Source organism: Manacus vitellinus, unplaced genomic scaffold (genome assembly GCF_001715985.3).
Source record: "Manacus vitellinus isolate BGI_N305 unplaced genomic scaffold, ASM171598v3 scaffold_5_pilon, whole genome shotgun sequence".
Taxonomy (NCBI): domain Eukaryota; kingdom Metazoa; phylum Chordata; class Aves; order Passeriformes; family Pipridae; genus Manacus; species Manacus vitellinus.
Genome location: NW_021940682.1, coordinates 11,125,344 through 11,150,668, shown reverse-complemented (window position 1 = coordinate 11,150,668; position 25,325 = coordinate 11,125,344). Strand labels below are relative to the sequence as shown.

General features: G+C 40.3%; 1 protein-coding gene across 3 annotated transcripts in view; it reads right to left on the bottom strand.

Annotated features, from left to right (window-relative positions):
- The window catches only part of TBXAS1 (thromboxane A synthase 1), a 252,202-nt gene that overhangs the window by 70,579 nt on the left and 156,298 nt on the right, over nt 1-25,325 (bottom strand). For all 3 annotated transcript variants that reach the window (XM_018080889.2, XM_008927978.3, XM_018080888.2), the window contains 3 exons: nt 23,138-23,226; nt 20,522-20,670; nt 18,437-18,567 (listed from right to left, as the gene is read on the bottom strand). In XM_018080889.2, coding sequence (XP_017936378.2) covers nt 18,437-18,567; nt 20,522-20,670; nt 23,138-23,226 — 369 coding nt within the window. The remainder of the gene's footprint in view (nt 1-18,436; nt 18,568-20,521; nt 20,671-23,137; nt 23,227-25,325) is intronic.

Sequence of the window (25,325 nt, the reverse complement as noted above, 5' to 3'; positions counted from 1 at the left end):
TCACTTTAGGCATCAGTATAGAAAGCAACATAAAAAATCGTCATCAACCCAAGCAAGAGAAGATATTTCCAGGGTTATAACAAGTCATAATGAAACATATTTTTTTCCGCACCATCAGGATGGAAAAATCACTCTAATTCAAAAACCTAACAATAGCAATAGAGGCAAATACTAGCATAAAACCAAATATAATTGGATTGTTAAGTGCTAGAAATGAGGAAAAGGTATCTCATGAAAATTCACAGGAGGGGTTTCTCCTCTTTGCTTACCAGCAGAATGAAAAAAGACATTTAAAAAAGCATTTTTTTCAGTTTGACAACAGACCAGGTACTGACAGTGTCACTGCACAAAAACATTCTCTGGTCATCACAACCCACTGCTGGTTTCCTTTTTTCCATCAGGGACATTTGTTTGATTTTCCTCACAAAAAGCAGAAGCCCATAATAGCCTCTATCCTGCCCTCTGACACTTGCATAGTTATGTTACAATGGTCTCAGAAACAAGTTCCTGCCAAAAAAGTATGGTGTGCTAACGCGATGGACTCTTCTTTTGCCCTCATACAACACAGAGCCTGTCATTAAGCCAATGATAATTGAATGGAAAGCTATGATTTGAAAAAAAATAGTAATTTGAATGCAGTATGGGACAGGGTGCATGTCTAGCTTGGTGGTGACACAGACATCCCCTTTGAAATATATAATAAGACAAGCCCCGCTTCCAGCTTCCCCAAGATAGACACCTTGCAATATATTTCCTGACACCAGTGTTCTGGGTCGTATCATTTCTCTCATTAGTCTCCTTAAACATCACCTGGCCATGCAGAGAAATCACTCTGCACAGAACCGTAACGAGCGCGGTGCTACGCGCTGGAAGAATAGACGTGTGCTGTGCTGGGGAAGGCCAATCCACAGCATCCATCTCTCCTCCTCAAATCACTGCCTCTAAGTTTTGCAGCTGTCAGAAGAAGAGAGATGTATCCCTCACACACGAGATGCATCATGACTTTCCTCACAGGAGGCAAGCGTCCTGGGGGGCGGGGGACATCTCCAGCTCTTTCCATCCTAAACAGGGAACTGTGTTTTCATACCTAAGATTGACATGCCAGCTGACCTTCTGGCAAATTCACCACTGCTTTGGGGGGTCCAGGGGGCCCTTGGCTTATGCTTTTGGTAAAGACATTAAGCCATTCAACTTCTCTGCAAGGTGAAGTAAAAAATTACTTAAGGAAAACTACCTAATATACATCAGTTGGAAATTTTGTTCTCAGTGCTGTGATTTCAATTACGTTTTCTTCATACTATGCTCAAATTTTGCACCACTCTGATAGTTTAGCTCCCCATTTGGAGTTCAAGAGAGCCACAAAAAGCAACTTTAAGTTGAATCAAGGAATAAAAATAAATGCCATAATTGGCTGGTATTCTGTAAAGCACTTGCTGTGGTGTAAAAGTCATACAATGAATGCTGTAATATAATAACATTCACAATAAACTGTACAGACCCTCCTAGTCTTTCTCAAATGCTCTGAGGGCAGCTCAAAAGAGATAGACTTCAGAATCCATATCTAACAGGTAGGAAGATCACATCTCACTCATATTATCTCAGCAAACTTGTACACACTGCTATATCAGTGTATATACAGGTCACATTTTATAAGCTTGATTTGGTAACCACCTTTTTAAGTGAGACAACCTATGTCACCAGGAAGTCATCAGTAAAGCACTGTGGTAGCTACCCAGATCCTTTGGAAAAAGAAGCACAAAATGCTGTCCCACTAAAAGTATTATTTTGCCAACCTTCTTTGAAAGGATCAAATTCAACTTCTCTCTAACACTTGCAGGTTTCCTTTGGTTTCTCAGTGAAATCACAAAAAAAAAAAAAAAAAAACAGTTTCTGACAATATATCCAATTCCAAAACATTTCAGAGAGATTGTCCTTTTGCTTTGTGCTTGAACACAAAAGCTTGAAACAACTCGAATGCCTGAGCTGACAGCCCCCAAATTTGTGCATCTGGAGGTTGAGGACACAGTGCTCTCACAGGTGATGCTCAGCTCTGGAGGGACTGCATGGTTTGGTCATTATTCAGGAGTGGCTGGGAGACTTTTCAGTCTGGCAGATAAAACTCTTTAGTTTGCATTTTTTAACATCAGCTGATGAAACCATTGCAATGCTTTTATTGCAAATGGGGTGAATGTCTGATGGTAGGCATGTTTTACAAAGCAATTTAACATGCATTTAAAAACTGACTAAATTTAAGGCAAAAAAATAAAAACTCACTAAGTGCTCACCTGGAAAGTGGAGCACCTTTTGCCATCCTGGTCTGATCTTAATATTTATGTTAAAATCCCAGACTGTAAAGACTTTGTATAACTTTAGACTTTTTCTGATATTTTCATATATTATCATCACTAATCTACCATACAAGTTTCTGGCAGTAGTTCACAGCTAAGAAGGAGCATTCAGTGACACTGCATTTGACATCAGAAGTTACAGCAATGCCTTTGCTTTCTACTTGAAAGAAAAAAGAAGTGTCCCTTCAATAATGCTGCAAAAAGGCAACATGAAATGCTGACCAGGCCCAGAAGGGGCAGGTATGTCAGCAAATAGATGAAAGTACTCGAAAATAGAAAGTATTAAACATGGTAACAAAACATATCTTCTCTATGTGACCAATGTTCTTTTAAAAAATAAAAATAAAGCCAAGATGAGGCCTTAATTAGAGTATGATATGGATTTTATTGGCTGAGTTTGCCACTAAGTCTTCCAAGTGACCAGTATGAATTACTGGTTAAGCACTGATCTGAGATGCTTAAAGCTGCAGTCCCCTTTTTGCCTTTAAAGCACAGTTATAACTGGTACAGCTTCTCCATCTGTAAAATTGGGACAACAAACATCAAATCTTATAAAACCCCATGAAGAAAAGCTAATGATGCTCTCAGAAAACCCTTCAAGACCTAGGATGAAAACAGATTTACAAGACTCACAGAGTTTAAGGCAAAAGCATCATCACAGGGGGAAAAGAGCCCTGGAAGGAACTGAGCAAGTTATCTACTTCATCCCCTTGCCACAAGGCAACATCAGCCAAACCAGCACTGACAGCTGTTTGTCTAACCTGTTCTTAAAAACCCAGCAAACTCTCACTTCCCACAGCCTCCCCAGGCAGTCCACCCCAGCACTGGACCATTTTTCATCACTGGAGAGGTTTCCCCTCCTCCAGTGAGTCACTGCAAATATTGTAAATCATTAGATTTCACCCCCAACCTGTGTTTGTATATATTTATCTCTCTCTCTCTCTCTCTCTGTATATATATATATACATATATATATATATATATATAAAACTTCAGTGGGCCCCGTAGGTCTTTAACAAAGCATGATGATAACAGAAAAATCATAGTGTTGAAAAATACAAAACTATTTTCATGTAGTAGTGCCTCTACCCATAAGGTGAGGGAGAAGAGTGTTCAAGTACTGATGGTTTCCTCCTCAAAAGTTTTGCACTTTTCTGACCTTCAAAATGCAAAGTTTAAAAGCATTAATAATCTACAGAAGCATGGGTAAGCCTAATTCAACCTGAAAATAATGCTGTGGGCAATTCTTAAAACCAAGGTTTTGTCAGCAACCCATCTCCCTTCAGTTTAAACTGCTGTAAGTGGCACTAGAGCACTCACATATTAAAAGACAGCAGTCTTCTTCTCCACATGTTCCCACACAGAGCAGGGATGAAAAGAAATTTGAATTTCAGATTTAATTGTTAGTGAATGAAGAGGGAGCAAAGAACTGTTTCTGGTTGAGGTAATCTTAATATAGGTCTTTACAACTCTTCTAGAAGGAGACTGGTTTTAAGATCCTAGTCAGAGGCCTGACTTGGCTGAAGTGATCTGTAGGATGAAGAAATACTACAGTTATGGGTGAGAGAAAATAAGACACACATCTATTTGATTGTTTCATTAACTATATGGGCCCACAGAGGAACCCATGGCTTTCCTAGAGAGCTGGAAACCCTTCCAGCAGTTCTTCAGTGTAAAATCGAGGGATTGCCCACAGCCTCATCCATTTACACCCCTAAAGAACTGGCCCATCTCTGACTCTGGGAAGTTTCTTTCCAATACCAGGCTGAGCAGAATGAGCTGTGTCTAAGAGAAGTGCTAAGTTTTTCTCCACGAAATTCACTCTGATCGCAAACAAATGCCATACGCTTTGTGGCTGCTGCTTGGCACCTCTGCCATGTTGGCCTGGCAGCCTCAGCCCAGGGCACAGCACAGCATTACAGCCAGCACAACTCCCTCCATTGCATGCACACAAGGGGAAGGCTCAGAAAACAGCCCAAAATTCAATGGCTAGAGGGTGTTGTTATCCAGTGTTCTCAGTTCCCATCGTGGTGAGCAAGAGACACTGGTAGCAAATATCAGTGGACAGCAACCTCCTAATTCTGTATTTGCAAAACATTTAGGATAAAACCACTCTGATAATGACTCCTGGCATTATCACAGTACAAACAATAAATATTGGATTTGAGTGTGCAGTAGCTGAGCTTCTCCTGCCCCACACGTGTTTTGCAGCTTGAAGGTGGAGAAGTGAGCTTATCAGAATACACAGTGGGAAAACAGAGCAAGAGAAGAACTAACTGAGTGATGGGGTAAAAGAATAGTTTGTGCCAGGCCCCCTCATGTATGCCAGAGTGTGGAACAGGCACAGATTCCCAAGTCAGCAATGAGCTGACCATCCTACTTCACACTGTGTGCATGCCTTGTCTCCCAAAGCTTATCTGGCCTCCCAGCAAACACTCTGACACTCCTCCCCTCTGTTATTTGCACAAGGAAGGGAGGATACAGGAAGGGAGTGTTTTAGGCTAAGTATCTGACACCCAGAAGCTTGACCCTCTGCTGACTTAATTGCTGACTAAAGGCTGCTGTTGCAGGCAGCCCTCTGTTCCTTTTCTATTTGCCACAGATTATAATTGTATTTGCTTAAATTTAATTCCTGAATAATAATAATTTCTTGTTTTAGCAGTTGCCTGACCTTCAAGAAAATGCACAGGAATGACATTATTGCTTCCTTATCCTTTGTTCTTCCTGCCACATATGCTCCTCTTAACATACTTGCAAAGCCCCACCACTCACTTCGAAGAGCTATCAGGATGTTTCCGGGCCATTCTGGGAATTTACTGTTCACATCCTGCCCTCTCTTATCTCTCCCCAGGGTTTGTTCAAGATCCTCTCTTTCTGCATTACAGGATATATAGATTGCATATGTTTTGAGGGAAAGAGCACCTCATTATTTGGCTTTGTGATGCCATTAAGTAATTTCAGGTAACAAAAAAAAATATTTTTTTTTTTAACTAAACAAATCATGGTTGTGAGACTGATATAAATGTGCTGTTACCAGAAAAAAACCAAAGGTACAGGTAATGTTATTTGCGCTCTTTATTAGCAAAATGGAAAAAAACATTTGTCTTTATCACTTCTCTGAGCAACTGCTCTCCACTTATGGCAGGCAATCCTATTGCTGGCTTACCCATTCATGATCACACCTGCACCCTTCATTAAGATTTATCCTGGATCTTCACCTGTATTAAGCTGGCTTTACCTAAAGTACCTAAATGACACCTATATCTGACTCTCATGACTTGTGTGCACGAAGGGACAAAGGTTTCTACAGGTTTCTAACACAGTGGGTGAAAGCAGAAGTGGGAAGGAAAGGATTATTTTTAGCTACTGGTGACCAACAACAAACTGTGTTATCCTCTGCAGTTTCATGGATGCTCAGTTCAGTTATGGGTTTTATCCAATAGATGGCTCCTCGGTAGCAGGAAGGATTCTCCCCTTGCTCTCTTTTCCTTCACAGAGTTTCAATATGACTTTCTAATATTTACACAGCTATTATCTTGCAAATATAGGCATTTTGTGCATGCTGATAAACACACAGAAGAAGCACGTGTGCGTGAATTAAAGAACAAAAGAAAAAGTAGATGGCATTTTATATCCTTCATGCCACTTTGTCCTCTGCCAGTACAGGGATGCATGAAAAATGACAGCCAGGCAGCCCTGTGGCCCGGAATGCTTCCTAAAATCAAACTAAAAACAAAAATACAACCACAGAAACACATGAATATTAACAGCATGCCAAGTATGAGCTGTCTTTCTCCCCAAAAATATGAGGACATCTCCTGCATCTTACATATCCCTGACTGAGCAATACTTAAGGAACTTGCAGGCATCATTACTCCTCTGTCAATAAAAGATTTTTCAAAAGAAAAAAATAAAGTCCTATGTGTAATTATCAATATGATGGACCAGAAGAGCTCTGTGTAATTGACAGGGTGCAAGTTAACATCATCATTACTAATCTGAGATGGTGAAAGTGAATAAATTTTTGTTGATATATAGAAAAACATAATCAGAATAATAATAGCAAGCCCCTAAGACATTCAGAAAAATCATATTTATCCCATGTAGGCACTTGCAACTTCTCTGAATGAGAAGAACAGTTCCCAGTAATTTCTGTCCTGAGATCTATCTTGCACCTCACTCAGATCTTGTCAAAATCTCGTCAACACCTGGCAGTAATCCCATTTTGGAGACTATGACCCTCTGGTCAGACCACATGATTAAGTGAAAACAGAACACCCACAATAAATAATAAATCTCATAGAAGCCAGGCCATGGCTTTTAAATTCTTATGACTTAACACTTCAATGGGGCACAACTATAAGTCCACTACACCTGCTGTTAGCATCTAAAATAAAAACATTCCTAGTAATAACCTTTATCCTTGAAATATTAAGCTGTTTTAAAAAGTGGGATAAAGGTACCATTTCACTACAAATATACATATGTAGCATCATAATATTAGCACAATTACAGCCATAATAACTGTCAAGAAAAAAATAACTGGTTAGTCCCTATTCAAAGCTGAGCACGATCAATGCTTACATTTCAGCACTCCAAAAGGACTTGACTAATTCCGTGCCTCAAATCAGCTTTTTGCTGGCTAAAATTTAGAAAACTCAAACCAGCTTGCACTTTGCTCACTCCAAAATAAGCTCAGCAGCAGTATGCTTGATCACAAGCTGCTACACTTGCTTCCCTTTACCCCTGAGCAGACACCCCGAACAGTCATTTATCCTTCATGTGTGTTGCGCAGAAAAACAGCACGTGTAAAGGTAGCCTCATAATCTGGTGATCCCTCAGCTCTGGGCATGCAGAAGGCTCTTTGCATGCTCAAAGACATTGTTCTTAAACTGCAAGGAGCAGATTTAAACCCTGGCCAGTCCCAATTATTGGTGAAATACAAAAGCACCATCTTTCCTCCTGCCTCTCTCTCTCAGGAGGCTGCCAGCAGCAGAACTTACCCAGACCCAAAGCCAAACCTGCAGACTTTCACCCACCTCCTCTTTCCAAGGGGTAAGATACGAACATGCTAAAAAATCAGAGTTCACAACCGAAATGCTGACGATCATTTTCACTGTGGAGCAGTTTAAAACAGGCAGCAGTGATATTCATTAAGCTGTTAATAATGGATTGTGGCACAAAGCAATTTATCAAGTTTCCACTGTAATTAAAATCACTGAATATTTGGGCACTTGCAATGCACCTAGCTCTCCCTGCTTCTAAAGCTTTACATTTTAATGTGAATTATAGCTCCCTCTCCCCAGAGAGCTACTAAAAAGCCAATTTTAATTGGTATGTTTTTAATTGAGATTACATTATTAAAAAGTGTACATTTCTGTTGAAGAGAGAAAGGAGGTGCCCAGATCCCCTTTAGCCTCTGTCTCTCTTAGATACAGCTTGCTTATCCCAGCGGGAGGGAAAAATGAAGGGTAGATGCTGTGAAGAAAGTGGAGAAAGCCCTGAACAGCCACAGGCTGTGAAGCCTGGGCAAGGCTGCCATTGACTGCCACAGATGCAGGATTTCCTATGCAGATTTTCGTGAAGAAGAGGAATTGCCACAGTCGTTCAGGCTGCTCTTAACAAAAGGCAGATGGAGGAACGCCACGCAGGGATTCCTGCCTCATAGCCAGCTGACATCGAGGGCACGTTTTAGAAAGCCTCTCCTCAAGTTTTCCAGTGACAGACAATCTGTCGTTTTCCATAATAAGTAACTCTGATGTTAAATTATCCTCAAAATCCAAATACGGCGGATGGGGTCTAGCAAAATCCTCTGGCTCTGCTGGCTTCAGCGCACTGGAGGCAGGGGGTAGGTGGGGAGAGGCAGCCCCTGGGGCAGCCTAGACACAGTGGCAAGAAGAGAATTACCCCAGAAAACCAAGTTGTTCACCTTTGTGCACTGAGATGGTCAGACTGCCTTGTCACCAGGCTCAAAAGAAAAGCAATTTCAGGTACTTGGCATCCAATTGCTGGCCACATAAATGGTTCTCCTGCTGGCAAGATGGACTGTCAGTGTCTCTTATGAGTATGGATCTGCTAAGGTAAGTAGACACAAGAGAGAAGGGAGAAATATCAAAGGAGTGCAAAGTAGATAGTAACAGTTGAGACAGATCAAGGGGAAAACCTCCAGAGATCAAAACATGCCAAAAGATGGACAAGATGGTTGAACAAGTATGAAATACCATGGAATGGCTTTTTCATAACTGCTTCAGAAAAGGTCATGTATTGCAAAAAGAAGGCAGCGTGGGGGGCTGAGAGAGGTCACTGTAGGCAAATAGGGCCACAAAGACTAACAGAGACAAAGTCAAACATCACCCACTAATACCACAAGTGCTGCAACTCCTCCTCTGGTTCTGGAAGTGACTTGGGGAAGAAAAATGGTGAACCAACAACAGAAAAAAGGGGGGGGAAAGGATGAAAGACAAAACTGAAACTATTAAAGCTGACAGAGAAAGAGAAAGTTCTGTTACTGCAATTAGGTCAGTAAATTTGTGATTTTTTTCTAAATTAAGAATTTAGATGCTATGCTCCAGTTACATATGTCAGAAGAAAGTCTGCTTGTAGAGGGAAAACACCCAAACATGCTATTGCTCTGAGCAACAAGGTAAAGTAAATACATGAAATTCCCAGTCCCACTCCATAGATCCCTTGCAGATTTAGATCAAGAAAAGTAAAAACAAAACAAAAGACTACATAAATAAAGATTAGATCTTATATCCCACCTTGGCATTAAAGGTCACCACTTTCTTGTGCAGAAAATTAATCTCCAGATTACTTAAATTAATGTAATACTCCTTTTGCTTGCTGATTTGAAACACACACCCCCCCCCCAGATTATAGATTAAGCAGGGAAAGGAAGGGCTTTCAGTGACCTCCAGCAGGATCTTCTGAGAAACTTGTGGGGAACAGACTGCAAAGGTAACATACAGAAGAGATGAGGAACAGTAAGAGACAGAAGTTACAAAAGAAAGGGAATGCACAAAACCTCAGGGTGACAATTTTTCCTTTCAGCCAAAGGGGTGAATTCTGAGACCATACCATGAAGGAAAGCAAATGACAGGAAGCGGGAAAAGACAGGCGGGACAAGATTTGCTTTATGCCAACAGAATCTCAAAGAGAAACTGTGCTTTCAAGCCTATAGGAAGATGAATCTGAAAGACAGACGTATCACTGCTTAGGCTGGATATTTTACACAGATGAAAACATGCAGCAGAAAGGCCAGATTACTTGCTGATTTGGCATGTATCAACAGATATATGACTACATCAGATTCTACTCCAAGTGCTAGAAAAGAAAGGCAGCTGGAGATGCTTTACTTCCTTCCTAGAAAACAGATACCTTTTTCTCAGCTCTGGATACGACAAAATTGCATTGGGTACATGTAACTTCCATGGCTTCAACACTAGGAACATTTCCCCAAAGACACAGTGACCCAACAGGTTGTAACAGCCTTGATTCAATTATTTTCTCTGATCAGAGTATCAGGAAAGCTGCTGCCTAACCAAGGGGACAAACTTCATGTTTAAGGTCATGAAAGAACAGTATTGAGTACTAGGTATAAAAAGTATTAAAGCCAATGCCACATCCTCCTCAAACAGATGGCCTTTCAGAAAGATTTAATCAGACACTGAAATGCATGCTGCGAATACTCATTACTAGAACAGGATCAGGCTGGGACAAGTGGCCAGCACTGACGTTATTGCCTACAGGGAATTACCACAGGCATAAACAGTATTTTCAATGTTTGAACCTCTCTTTGGATAGCAAGCACAGGGTCCCCTTTTCATCATAAAGGAGGGTAAAGCAAAAAATTCATGATGAGGTGGGCCAGGAGAAGCAAAAGACCTTATAAGGAACAACTATTTTTTTTTTGGTTTCCTTACCCTCTGGTTTTTTGCCTGTGCTGGTCAAGCCACCACAAAACTCAGTGACACAAACCAGTGTTTTCTGGATCCCACCTTCAAAGAACAATGAGCTCTTGCTCTTCTTATTTTTATGAACACATAAAACAGAGCTGTGACCACTCCCTCCCCTTCAGTATCAAGAAGAAAAACAGGGTATAGCCACAACAACCAGTACTTAGAAGGAGGGGAAAAAAAAAAGGAAAAAAAAAAAGAAGAGTACTTTAGATCTCTCCCTTCAATGATGGGGTCGGGTTTTTTGAAAAAGGCAAGTTTGCCTTTCAATTCTTTCATCTTCCAGTTTTTCAGAGAAATTTTACTGCAAACATTATTTGAAAGAGTCCTTAAGCTATCTTTTGGCCTGGATTTTTGTTAAACAGTATATGGTAAAATCAGTCACTTAAAATAAATACAATTTTTAGAAGTCACTAAAACCCTTGACATTACCAACAACTGAGCATGTGGGTTTATTTTTTTTCAGTCTAGATGAAAAAGCCTTTTTTCAACACTGAAGAAGCCACCCTTCTCAATTAAAAGATGTTTCTCATATGCTGTAGGTTAGCAAAGCCAAATGTCCATCTTCACTTCCCGCACCGGCTGGTGAAAACAGGAGGAAAATGCATGAAAAACTTATTGACAGAAACATTTAAGTCCTTCCCCCTTTAACTCCGAAGGCATCCTGTTGACTTAGTGACTTCCTGTGGATTAATGCAGCTACAGGGAGCATCTGAACTTCCCCTGTTCTGCCCAGAAAGGCCCAAAGTTATGATTTCTTTGAAGGCCCTCTGGAGGAGTTCCACCACACGTCTCTTAAAAATTGAAGTTAGTTTTTCCTGCATAGATACTCACATTTTCCTGGTACTATCTGCAAGATTATTCTTGGCACCTCTGGATATGCAAAAATGTAACCAGACTAATCAGCATGAACAACCTGGGTTTTGATTTCATCCCTGTCCTGTGGTACAAGTCTACATTCTTGCAAACTGAAGCATAATCATCCCCCCCTTACTCAGCACTGGTGAGGCTGCACCTCGAATCCTGTGTTCAGTTCTGGACCCCTCACCAAAAGAAAGACATTGAGGTGCTGGAGCAAGTCCAGAGAAGGGCAACAGAGATGGTGAAGGGTCTGCAGCACCAATCTTATGAGGAGTGGCTAAGGGAGCTGGGGGTGTTGAGCCTGGAGAAAAGGAGGCTTAGGGAGAACCTTATCACCCTCAGCAACCACCTGCAAGGAAGTTGTAGCCAGGTGGGGGTTGGCCTGTTTTCTAAAGTAACAAGTAACAGGACAAGAAGAAATGGCTTCAAGTTGCACCAAGGGAGGTTTTGACCAGATATTGGGAAATAATTTTTCACCAAAAGGGTGGTCAGTCACTGAAACAAGCTGACCCGGGAAGTGGTTCAGTCACCAACTCTGGAGGTATGTAAAAGCCATGTGGGTGTGGCACTTGGTGAACATGGTTTTGTGGTGGACCTTACAGTGCTGGGTTAATGGTTGGACTTAATGATCTTAAAGGTCTTTTCCAATCTAAATGATTCTGTGATTCAATGTGAGCAGTGCTCCAAGAAGTCAATGAGATGGTTCATGTACATTATGGCACTTTGAACCCCAGATTACAGCTGAAGTGGGACATGTGAAATATGAGATAGGGACACCACTCCCGTCACCTCCTGAAGAAGAAATTAAGATACACTGGAGTGGTTGAGAAAGACCGAAAGGGAGTGGGGAGAGATGGAGGCATCAGAGAAAGAGTCCCAGATGCCAAGATTATATTGTTAGGGTTGAGGCAGGGTTTGCTAGAGTGGGGCAGATAATATATACACATGATACCACCTGCCTATTCCTTGTCTAGAATCCATAAAGTACTCTGAGACATAACCAAGGAGACAGAAGAAATGCTGTGTTAGAGCAAAGGGTGAGCAATAGGCAAGCAGATCTAGTATGTGCTTGCTGGCAGCAGGTAACCAAGCAGATATTTGTTGACTTCTTGTGACCATAAAGCGCTGGGCTCACAGGTGTGCTGGGCTGTAGAACTGGGACAGATGCAACAGTAACACAAAACTCTTCCAGCGCTCTCTACCAGCACTCCTTGGGGAGGCGAGAAAGTTACTGCTCTTGTTACTTATTCTGTCCTTGATCTCTTTTGAGCAGAGAGACTGCAGAACTACATTTCATGATGAAAGCACCTCAGCCAGACACTTCAGTCCAGGCCTGAAACCCAAAGATCACATTTGGTAAGCCTGCAATTCATCCTTGGAAAGATAACAGCAGACTGATCAAGAAATTACAACTGGTGTCCAAAAGTAATAGGGATTTCAAGTTCATCTCTGTTCAAGGTTTTGTGGCTTTGCTATGTTTAAAGACCCACTTCAGAAATCCTGAGAAAGTCACAAAAGGAATTACATCTTTAAGAAAAATAAATAAATAAATACATTTGAAAGAAAATATTTTTCCTCAAATGTGAGAAAGAAGGAACACAATTTAAAAAGCAAGGAAATGGCTTGATTCCTAAAAGAAGGTGAATAACTAAAATGCCTTTTAACATAATGCTACTTTTTTTTTCTCAGAATCACTGTATGCTGCCCAAGCACAGACACCAGATTTAATGTTCAAAAGGTTTTTAACATATTCTAGAGGAACGGTATCCTTCTGCTTAAAGCAGCAGAAATACAGGTTTGAGAATTGTATTCAAACTACATATTTAGCCCAAATTTCGTCTATATCTTTAAGACACACATTTACCTTTCTGAAAGTCCACTTTGCATTTCCTCCTGACAAAGGTAGAGGATAATGAGATGATCAAACCATGAGAACCACCCAGCAGAACAGAATTACAGCATCCCTCCTACAGACTTAGAAAAACAAAAGGATCAGACTGATCCTTTGTTTTAATGACTTTATTAATCAATAAAAATGGATTATTTAATATTGCCATATAGTGTGTATCCTTATATGGACACCGCTTTCTTCCAAATATAAACAAGTTTTGCTTGGTTTTCTACAAAGGCAAGAATACTGCGCAGCCTTAGAAGGTGTCTAATCCTCCCATCTGCTGTTTCCATATGAAAATATTTACTTTTTAACATCTGTACTGCATTTACACAGTTCAAACACACACATAGCCCCTGGACTGTACATAGTATTTAGCAAATTTTTAACTAAGTTTTCTTTGTAATTGTATAGTTTTCCCTTGACAAGGAGAGGATCAGACTTTTTCAGGAGGATTACCTCTGCTCAACTCATTTCAAGTAGCTCTTGAATAAAATAGTTCATTAGTTCATGAAAAGGAAAAACTCCAGGGAACTGCTGGGGAAGGAAGAGAAAAGAACAGTGTCAGAGTAATTAGGTTTTCAGATTGTCCCTTATCCTCCAGAATGCAGGTACACACACACACACACACACACACACACACACACACACACACACACACACACGCACACACACACGTCCCTCTTCACCTTAGGGGAGCTCATTGCATGTTTTCCCTGGGAATCAGTGTTCCAGAGATTGAAGTTCTAACCAAGCCATCATTTCCCAGAAAGATATTAAAAGATACCTCTTCCTTATAGCACATTTTGATTGCTAGTCCATAGTGCAAGAGCAGCCCCATCTCCTTTGCAAGTATTTAAATACCTTAGTTTCAGAGTTATTCAAAATTCAGTTTCCTGACCTGGCTGATGCTGACAAACCAAAGGATCTCCACTCACCAGGAATCACTTGTGCCTGCCCAGGCACACAGGCAACCTGGGAACAGCAGAGCCACTGACTGTAGCTACCAGGGATCAGGAAAAAGATTGGCCAGGAATGAGAATGGCAAGTGGGGAAAACTGGAGGGGTTTGCAATTGTTCACTGGCAATTGCTGACGAGAGGACAACCTCTTTTGATCTCTGCCTGGCACAGCAGAGTAACAGAGCATCCCAGAGCCATAGCAATCCACAGGACGCCAGATCATCACCAGAATTGACAACACTGTATAGTTTTTGTGGTTTTACACCACATGGCTCAATGGAAAGCATAGCTCACAGCAGCACAGCCTTCACACTATTCTCCTGTGGTTCCTTCTGTCTGTTCTGCATTTACATTAAAAGCATTCAGGTAGTCTGTAGGTCTCCATCCAGACCAACTAAACTGTGAACTAAGATGCCAATGAAAACAGTTCTGGTGATACTTCCCTGTGCGCTTTGTCACCCTCTCATTTCAAATCAGCTTGAGACCACCAAGAAGGATCTGATGATCATCAGAAACATCACTGGATCACTACTGTCCTGGCATGGATCTGTGACCTTGAATTATGCATTCACAGAAGACAGTATGACTGGAAAAATCAGGAGATGTCAGAACAATGTGTTGAAGCCTTTATGAACTCTTCAATTCCTCTTTTTAAAGGATGCATAGTTTGAAAAATGGATTTTCCCACAGATCTCTTGTGATTTTCCAAAAATAATGTTTTGCAATACTCTTAAATTGTTACATTCCAATTGCTATTACTATGGATTACAAATTAAACTCTGGACTTCCATCTGCTGACAGAGGGCTTAGTTTCAACCCACAGTTTTGGAAAGGAGTTTCAGTTTTGAGCACTATGAAAGACTCCTTCATTTAGATATCATAATTTAAAAGAAACTGGTAGGTTATGAACTGAGCTATAACATGATATAAAACAACTCTTACATGAATAATTATTTGCATATCAGATTATTAAATTAAAATCTATCAAAGATCATTTATTGAAATAAACAGCCTATCTGCCCTGTTTCTGGAAACATTTTGCCTCAGGGAAAAATTTAAACCTGGGCAGATAATCAGGATAAGGTATTTGAACACTTAAATCCTGCTGGAGTCTTCAAAGTAGGTGTTAAGTGGTGCATTAAATTTGTGCTTTTTCTTCCGAGCAGGGTAAATTTGCTCTTCTGTAAATAGTGGGAAAAGCCTTTTACAATAATTTGAATCCATGAATAAATGTAACATATTAAAATTTCTAAAGTACAACCACTAAATGTTTTTGTACATAAGCGAAATGAGTTGAATATCCAGGACTAAAATTATTCGAGTGACCACAGAAAGATAATATATAATTAAAATGACATCTGCACCACTAAACGACAGGATGAGAGAAAGTGACATCACAGATCTCATGTAAGCTGCAAGCGTATTATTAGATCTAAACCTGGTTGTAAAATTACTATCTACCCATGGGATTATCTTTAGGCATTCAGAAGCATTGTTTCATTTACTGATAGAACAGGGATGATAACAGGCTGACTTTGCTTGCCACGTTGTTTTTTGGCCTTTCTTTATTCTTTGTTCACATTAGCTGCAGATGAGAGGAAGACAAGCTTCAGCTGAATCACTGTCATGGAGCTTTTCATTGTTTGCTCCAAAGGCTTTTTTCACCCTTCCCACCACCCCCCACCTCAAGAAAAGAACCCAAAAGTATTTTTAATGATGTTAAAATCAATGAGGAGTAAAAGATGCACACAATGTAACATCTAGGAATGTGGCAACCTAAGGAATACCCATTGGCCTGATGCACCTCAGGGAGATAATAAGACTTGGCTTACAGCTCTCAATATTAGCAAAAACCAGTAGCCACCAGTTATATCTTGGCTCATTAAAATTCAATGCCAAAATTTCGAGTGGCTTCAGTGGGTACCTTTCATCATTTGAGACCTAGGACACAGGACATAATTCTCCTTCACATGCAGGGCTACCTGGGATACCTAATCTCTACAGATTTAATTTCTGGATTAATTTTTAAAAACCCTGCATTTTGATCTGTTTCACATACCATTTTTATGCCCCTGGCAAATTATTAAGTTGCCCACACTTGTAACGAGACTCATGCACCACCAACCTAAACCAGTCAAAATTCTAAGAGCATGTAACAAGACAGACAGTGAAAAGGGAAAAAGAGGAAGCTCCAAACTTTCCAGCCACTTCTAAAAGCCACAGTAATAACCCTGAACTGCAAAGGGGATTTAATGTGCCCTTAGAAATCTGGTCCTAAGTGTTTAACTCCCAGCATTTGAAATAGTTCCCACATGCCAGTTTTGCAAACTAGGCAAAAGTCCAGGAGCAGATGGGTCCATGGACTTATGCATACACTGCTAAGGCAAACATGGACTTTGTACTTTCCTCCACACTGCCCTGATACTGGGTAGCTACTGCCATGTGTTATCTCTTACAGCATCTCCCTATATTCCTTCCAATATAACCTTATACCTCTGCTCCATCAACCAGTAAAACCTGCAAACAGGCTGCATATGCACAGATTTCTGCCTCCTGCTCTTGTCACAGAATATGCTGAGTTGAAGGGACCCACAAGGATCACTGAGTCCAACCCTTAGCCCTGCACAGGATCATCCCCAAGAGTCGTACCATGTGCCTGAGAGTATCATCCAAACACTTCTTGAACTCTGTCAGGCTCGGTGCTGTGACCACTGCCCTGGGGAGCCTGTGCTACTGCCACAGAAATACACTGCATTTTATTAATAATAGTTAATACAGTAACTACCTTTAATCCATGTTGGATTATTTCTTTGTCCCTTTTATCCTTTGATAACTGATACACAGAACAGACTTTTCATGCAGACCCCTTTGGCATGAATCTTTGATCCAAATCTTTCCATACATACAGCCACATCAGTATGCCACTAAAAGTTCTCACTGGACCTGTGCATTAGAAATGAGGTGTCTGCTAGCAGCTTAGATACACCATTCCTGTTAGAAAATACTGCTCCACTACACAGCCTGGGTCAGCAATAATATTTATGAACCATGAGTTGTTTGTGGCCAGTCAGTGGCGCTCACCGTCTTTTGGATGTAAAGAAGGACAAAGACTTAAAGGTTGGTGAGGGTAAAGACTGATGAAGGTGGGCTGGAGGAACGACCAACAGCACGTGGTGACAAAGCACAACACAGAAGTGAGACTTCACTGCAGAAAAAGTCAAAGAGCAGAACATGCAACACAGCAAAGAGCAGCAATACTTCTGAATATCAATGTTATTTTTAAATGTCTTCTGGAGGTAGACTAAAGGTAAACTAAAATTCATTTTATCCTGAAAGGTGACAGCTGGGGTGAAGTGGTGGGGCCAAAAAACCGTAAAAAGTTGGGAGGACCCAGTCTCACCCGTGCTGTTAGCCTATCAGCATTGCTCTTCATCTCAGAAACAGGTATCTCTTATATTTCAATATTAACAGCTTCTTTAATGTCTGTGTTGTAGTGCGGTTCATCTCAATTGTTAAAATTTGTCTCAGCTACCTTAAAAATGGAATTCCCACTGATATTCTGTGTTTCTCACTACACATCCATAATTAATTGCTTAACTTATTTTTAGGGATACTGTGTGCAGTCCAAAAAGTAAAAAATGGTCCAAAAAGACGAGCAGACCTGAAGAACTTTTGTATCATAGAACTGAAGCACAGGCCTATTTCCAAATGCTTCATATACCAATAATAGAGAGATGTTCACAAAAATGCATGTGCCTTCAGATACTTCATAAACAACAGCGATCAAAAAACAAACAAAAAACCCCTCAGACTGCCTTATGACCAAACAAAGCAGGAACAAATTATTTGCTACTAATGCATATCCATTTATTTGCATATTTCAGGTGGTATTTACTACCTTTCTAGTTAGCCATCTCTATATCAATCGACTGCTCTAACCAGACACTCAGGTTCTTTCCATGTTGCAAAGCTGTAGGAACCATTGCAGGGCTTATAAAATGTGCCTCAGCTCCTAGGTAATGATTGGGTTGAAACACTCAGTGGGGCCTTCTTTTTCTCTGGTCCTTAAGGAAAAGTGGCATAGACACAACACCTGAGTTTAAGACAAGAAGAAATTCTACAGGGTGAATCCTTCCTTCTGGGTCTAGAAACTGGGTTGAAAAGTCATGCTAGATGTAACATTTTCTGCATCCTTACTTGAACAGAAATACTAAAAGAAGCAATCTTGTAGTGTGTTAACAATTCTGCATAAACACCAACCCTGCCTGATGGTACATAAAGCTAAAAGTTAATAAAATCTTCACTAAAATACTCTGGCTGTTCGAACAGACAGTTTGCTTTTTAAACTGAGGCTTATGTCACTTACAGTTTTTCTCAAAACATTTGCTTACCCATATATTTATCACAGAAATAGCCTTACCTCAGCTGCATCTTGCTGGTGCCTGTAGACAATTGCATTTTTTATGGTTTGGATAAAAAATCCATTCAGTTCCGTTTGTTTCTTGTTTGGAAAAATGCGTAGCAGTGGGATCATTATGAATGGGAAAGAAACTGTAAGATGTTTTAAAGCAGAAAACAGTGAATCAGACTGTGAAGGCATATAATAGTCTTTCCCCCCTGCTCCTTTCATTAAGATTATAAAACTCATCAAGTGGGATGTGTTCCCTTTGTGAAACCTGTTTTTTCCTCTTTCCCTCTCCCTCTTTTTCTTCCACCCTCCCAGGCTGGCAAAGGATTTCCTTTTAGAAATGCCATGCTGTCCAGGACTCTACTGCCAGACAGATGCCTTCCAAGCTTGCTTTCACAATGCTTCAGGATTTTGGTTCAGCTTTTTGATGCCACAGAGCCACCACAACAAAGTGGAGCATTATTTCCTCTGCCTACCCAATTACACAGAGAAGGTGTGGGATCTTGAACTAGCCTGGCAGCTTATGGCACCAATCTATGCAATTGTGTAGTGTTCATTCTCATTTACAGTTTTCCAGCATTAGGGAGCATACAAGAAGGATGAGGACAAACTCTTTCTTTATCAGGGCCTCTTGCAATAGGACAAGGGGTACTGGTTTTAAACTAAAAAAAAGCCAATTTAGATTAGATATAAGGAAGATGTTTTTCACAATGAAGGCTATAAAACACTGGAACAGGTTTGCCCAGAGCGGTAGGTGGTGGATGCTCCATCCCTGAAAACATGCAAGGTCAGCATGGACAGGGCTCTGAGCAACCTATCTAGTTGAAGACATTTCTGCTCATTGTAGGGGGTGTGACTAAATGACTTGCAAAGGTCCATTCTAATCCAAACTGTTCTATGATTCTATTTTATTTTGCTTCTCTAAACAGGTCGCACATTCTGGAAGAATGGTCTCCAGTCCATGGCCTTCATAGTCAGGAACTAGAAATCTGAGTGAAGTCTTGCATCCTAATAAACCCCTCATTAACTTATGAACAACGTAAAACTAACAAATCAGTCATTGGACAAACCCTGTCCTGCCAACAGAGCAACACAGTGTGGAAATTCAGACCACATAATGAATCAGCAGAAGAGATGAACCAAGGAATCCAACCTCAAACCCTACAAAGACTTCCTTTAATGAAGGGCACACTCTTAGACACGTAGTGGTACATTTCTGTCCCTTAAGAAACTGGTCACAAATCACACTTTGCAATCAGGTTAAACATTAACCCCGGGACAATTTGGATACACAACTCGAGAAGGAAACAGTTCATGTGCTGTGAGTCCAGGTGCAATCTGTAATGCCAGCAGGATCAGATGGGCACAGAAAACTTTGCCATTGTGCCACCTGACATTACTATGTGCAGCTCTAGACATCAAGAAGATAAAACTTCAATAGGATTGATTATGGTGTGGCTTCCTCATCTACAATTCTTACTGCCCTTGAATTAACAAGACCATCATCACCATGAAGCTGTAGCTTCTGCGTCCTAGAATTACATGGCTTTATACCCCACTCGTGCATTGCTATCTATTCATCTGACAATAAGCGCATTCTCTTCATGACGCCTGTTATCTTTATCCTTTATAGCCACTAACCAAGCTGCTGCTGCTATTCAAAAAATAATTGGGAGGACTTACACTATCTGCTTATGCTCCTCCACCTCTTTTCTGTGGTGGGTTGTTAATGTTGTTAGCAGATGGGATTTCAATCTCTACCATGTTCGAAAAACTTTACACTTAAGTGCTGTTACTCTGTTTTAATGAGAAGTGTACAAATACCATAAAAACTGCAGGACCCAGAAACTTTTCTCTCAGATGAACCTGGAGCATTGTGTTCCAAGACTCTCAGTTTCTGGAGTAAGTTTCATTAATGGTGACAGAAGCTGCAGAGCATATGGTGGAAATCTCGAGGGTGTATTTGGCCTGTAGGTTGCATTCTGAACACCTCTGAAATAAAGTCAGTTATAAATCTTCCTGTTATGGTTTCAGTATGTTCAGAATGACTTTTAGGAAGTTACCATAAGGAAGAAAACAAATGTAGACTATACTCACGGGTTAGAATGAGGAGAGGTTTAAACAAAGACATTTCAAAGAATGTTCTACAATTCTTAACAAAGGGGTCATCAGGATTCTTCTTGGAATCCACCTCAGTACCAAAAGCTACGCTACCAACGACATCCAACGTAAAGCAGTTGTAACACCTGCATTGAATTGAAGAATTATACATTGTTATCTACAAATCACATATCCATTAGTATCTTGCTTCTACAAACACCACATAGCATTAATTTTTGCCACTGAGTTTCTTTTTCCTTTTAGATTTCAGCTTTGCCAACAAGAGATGTTTATATCATTCTGACAAATGCTGATGCTTAATAACAGTCACCTTCTCTCCACATATAAAGTGAACATATTTTCATTTAGCTCAATAATTCCATCAAAAATTTATTAGAAATAAACAATTTAATTTTTTATTACCTAGAAATCAAAGGCAACACGTCATCAGAGATTCATAAGCATTTTCTTAGTATGCATGCTAATAAAAGAGATCACTCCTTTCTCATTTTAAACTGCAAAACCCACATCTATTACCAGTCCCGCCTAAACTCTCAGAGAGAAGAGTTGCTTAAATAAAATAACACTGCTTAAGGATTTCCTTCCTCTTCTCTATACCTCCTTTGTAATGTAAATCCATGGACAAAACCAAGAGGAACTGCCACCATGTGAAATCTGTATCTCTGCAGAGGAGCAGCCAGTGCTTCGAGAATTACAAATCACCTGTGGACCATGATCTAGAAACTTCAGAACTTACTGAATCTCTCCCTGCATATCTAACCATCTATCCAGTTGCCTCACCATCTTTATTTTTCTGCTGGGCTTTAGCAGCTATTTAGTTTTGAGATAAGTGGACTGAGAATGTAAAATATCCTTGAAATTTCATTCTTCTGATCTGTGGTCAAGTCTGCAATGAATGTTCCTCTATGTTCTCTTACAAAAGGCTAATTTCAATCTCTGGGGTTTTAACCTGAATGAGCATGTATGAAGAGAAGGTCAAGAGTCAGGCCCATTATATCCTGTGTACATTGTGAAGCAGTATTTCTAAACTATGATCTTTGGGCGCTGTCATTCTGATGACACCAGATCAGATTTGAAAGATTACAACAATACTGCAAGGTGAAGTAACTTTGGGTCTCCAACTCTTACAAATACACACATGAAAAAAAGAAAAAAAGAATTTTTAGAAGCCAAAATGTTAAAAAGAGCATCCATTGCTACAAAACAATAACTTCAGATGCACTCAATCATTTATCTCTCCAAGGTACTGAAAAAGATCTTAAAAACTAAATTTTGACTTGTTGGCAAAACACAAAATGGCTAAAGACAACTAACATACAAGATCACAGGAGGTTACAGATATGGTATTTACATCCAAAACCAGCTCCCAAGGCAATTCTGTGAAACTGCAGTGGAATGAGAATCACATTTATAACTGTCAAACCTGCTGAAATGGTAGTATGGTAAAACAACTGGAATATCATGTTCTGAGATGGTCAACATCATTCATTTATGCTTTCAAAAGTTCTTTTCCAAAATGCCTCTTGAGAGGTGAAACCCTATAATAGATCAATAGCTATGAGACCAGGCAAAGACAAAAGAAAAATGGAAAAAAGGGAAAAGTCTGGAAGGACTCAAAAGGTCAATTTTCATCAGAGCACTCAGCTAGTGTAATGTATCTTGAGGTTTTATAGCATCTCTTCAGGTGTTTAATAAAGAGATCTCCGTACACACACTTACACTTGCATGTGCACATGTATACATGTCCTTGAAAAGAGATGAATGAATTGTGGCTAAATATCCATTTCTTCAGATGAAACGATATTATTTGTGCTTCTTCAGTTTGAGGAAAATCACAAAGAACTTTAGAGGGCGCTGACCAACCCAGCAAATGAAGTGTACACAAAAATAGGGCCTATTAGAAAGAACGCATTCAAACCACTCATATGTTGCACAGTGTCCTAGAGGAAATGCATCTACTCAGAGAAGACAGTGTTGTGAACAGGTCAGTGAAAACCTCTGATGAAAGAGCAACAAAAAAGATAATAGGATATTAAATGCATAACAACTGAAAGCACAATATGGAAAATATTAAAATGTCATTTTATAAACCAATGGTGCATTCTCATCTGGAGTACTGATCCCGTTGTTTCACAAAAGGCTAGTGTGCCATGAGGGGGGATGTGAAGAATCTGGTAAGAATGATTAAGTGCTCAAAAAAACCTCAGATAAAAAAAAGCAAGAGTGTGATGGACTAGAGATATTTGATATCAGATCAATTCTTATACTTGTACATTATTGACAGACTGTAGTGAACAGACTGGGCAGGGATTGACGCAGCCCTCCTTTCTGCTTCCAGCTGTTAAAACTTCATTAAACAACCACTAGAAATACATTAGATGCTTTACCAAAATTACTTTTCAAGTATGCAATGGTTGCCCCCAGGAAGAAAAGGAATTTATCAGACACATCCTCTATTAAACTATGATCTTCACTCTTAAAAGTAAGGGAGGAAGAAAAAACTTTTATACAGTAAGTGCATATTTAGAATAACTGCTGCTACTGACTTTTTTTTTTTTAATCTGCTACTAATTTCTGGCATGTAGAACATACCTCTGGATATCAAAAGCTTTGCCAGAATCTGCGTAGACTTTCAAGTTACACAGCAGGATGTCACAGGCCTGGTTTATTAGTGGTGTCATCTAGAAAGGAACACACCGAATTGTGAAAAACATGAAAATCTTAAAAAAGAAACCAACAAAAGCAATTATTCACAATTATTTTTATCTGGCAAATGGGATGGAGCTCTCAGGTTCCTCTGCAAGTGTAGTTAGGCACTTATGTGCAGGTAATATGAAATGTTGGCACTGTCTGCTAAAAATAAATCCACAAATTACAGGGGTGACCTTCTCCAGCTCAAGGCCTAAATACAAGAGGCTCTGACCTATGCTTCTTGCTCACTTGTGGCTACATACACAGAGACCTATCAAGCAAAAATATCCCCCTCTCTTTCTAATCATTCCAGCTGAAGATTTGTCGTGATCTGTATTTAGAGTACTTTACACTTAGGTTACATATGCTCCAGGGCAGAAAGAATAGTATTTTCCAAAGTCACAAAGTCCTGTAAAGGTATTGGCATCAGAGTCCCAGCACTTCCATCCTGCTGTCTCTTGGTTTGAGGGATTTAATATGTACATTAGAAAACCACCCTGTGTACCACTACAGGCAGCTGAGGGCAAACTGCTATTGCTACATGAGGAAAGGATTTTCTGGATGATGCTATTAAATGGACATTCACATGATTTATTCAACTAATTGTTCTTTCCAGTCACTGACACATGATGGTCGGGTAGACTTACCCACAGCCTGGCTGTACTCACAGTGCAACAGTCTCCTCTCTAGGGCTTCAGTGAAACCATAACACAGGCAACCAAGAAGACCTCATTAAAGTCTCTCTTTCTTTCTCTTTAATTTTTTACATATGAAAGGGATCAGACACTTCCTTGATTACACCAACTACAGGGGCAGAGGAAGGGTATAGCAGCAATCCAGCTGTGAACCTAAAGGAATTATGTCCTATGGCTCTTTCCCACAGAGACTGCCAAGAGATCCTTACAGCCTACATCTTAATACCACAGTCTTGCCTCAATAATTATGCCAGGCACCCACAACATACACACAGAAACCTGCCTCTCCTTCCTGAACAACCTCCTTCAGCATACGGATGTCAACAAACATGAGAACAGACTCATCCTACTCCTCTGACATTTTTGTTACCAAAAAAGACTTACTGCAGCCTCGCCGCACTCTCTGAGAGCTGAGCAGCCTGCCCAGCCAAGTCCATTTTGCTTGGCACTTCTACCTCTGTGAAACTGGCATAACACTTTGTGCACAGGCACACTGCCATCCTAACACATGGGCAAGACTATACACAGTCAAAAGGCCAACGTGGGAGCATCCAATATGTTTTCCAAAGGCAGAAGTCTGAGTCAAGAATGTGTCTAGCTGCTCTCGAGGTCCCGTGCCTATACAGGAGAAATTTCATTTCAAAGTCGGGGTGATTTGGGCTTTGCCACAGTCTCACAAGACAATTCTGACGGCAGATTAGTATTTGGTAACAGTAGCTGTTATGTGTTTGGGAGGGGCATGCCATGTTATGTGGCAGTTCTCTTTCCCTTTTGGCTTTCCAAAGAAGATCCCCTGCAGTGAGCTGCTTCTCAAATGGTTCAACAACATTAACACATTTCTTTTCAACAGACTGAACCAGGGTGAAATATTTTATAATCTCTGAGTCCAACCCCTCCAATGAATTGAACCAGTCAAGGAGAACAAAATGAAAATCTGTATTTTAACAGGTATGATGTTTCCTAAACAGATGGTGATCATTTCAGATGTTCCTGTTATTGCCTTATTTTCTCTTTTTTTTCATCACATCACCAGATCTGCAACCACCCAGCTGGTTGCTATTGCTCTTCAACAGCTGGCAGAGATATCAGGGGCACGTCTGGCCAGGGCATCCCACAGCACCTCTGCACTTTCCTCATTCCACCAGCTTTCAAAATACTGTTGCAATTAATTTCTAGCCATAAGGTATTTTTATTAGTAAATCTAACCAGGAAAATAAGGAGGGGGACACATGGATTTGATTTATTGTTAGCATGATAGGACAGAATCATATCGATGAGACAATTATTTACATATGAAAGCTACAGGGGATATCTACATGAGAATCGTAGGTTGTGTTTGAGTTTTTATTCCCCTAGGGGGTATAAATTAGTCCAAGATTGTGAACTACAAAGAC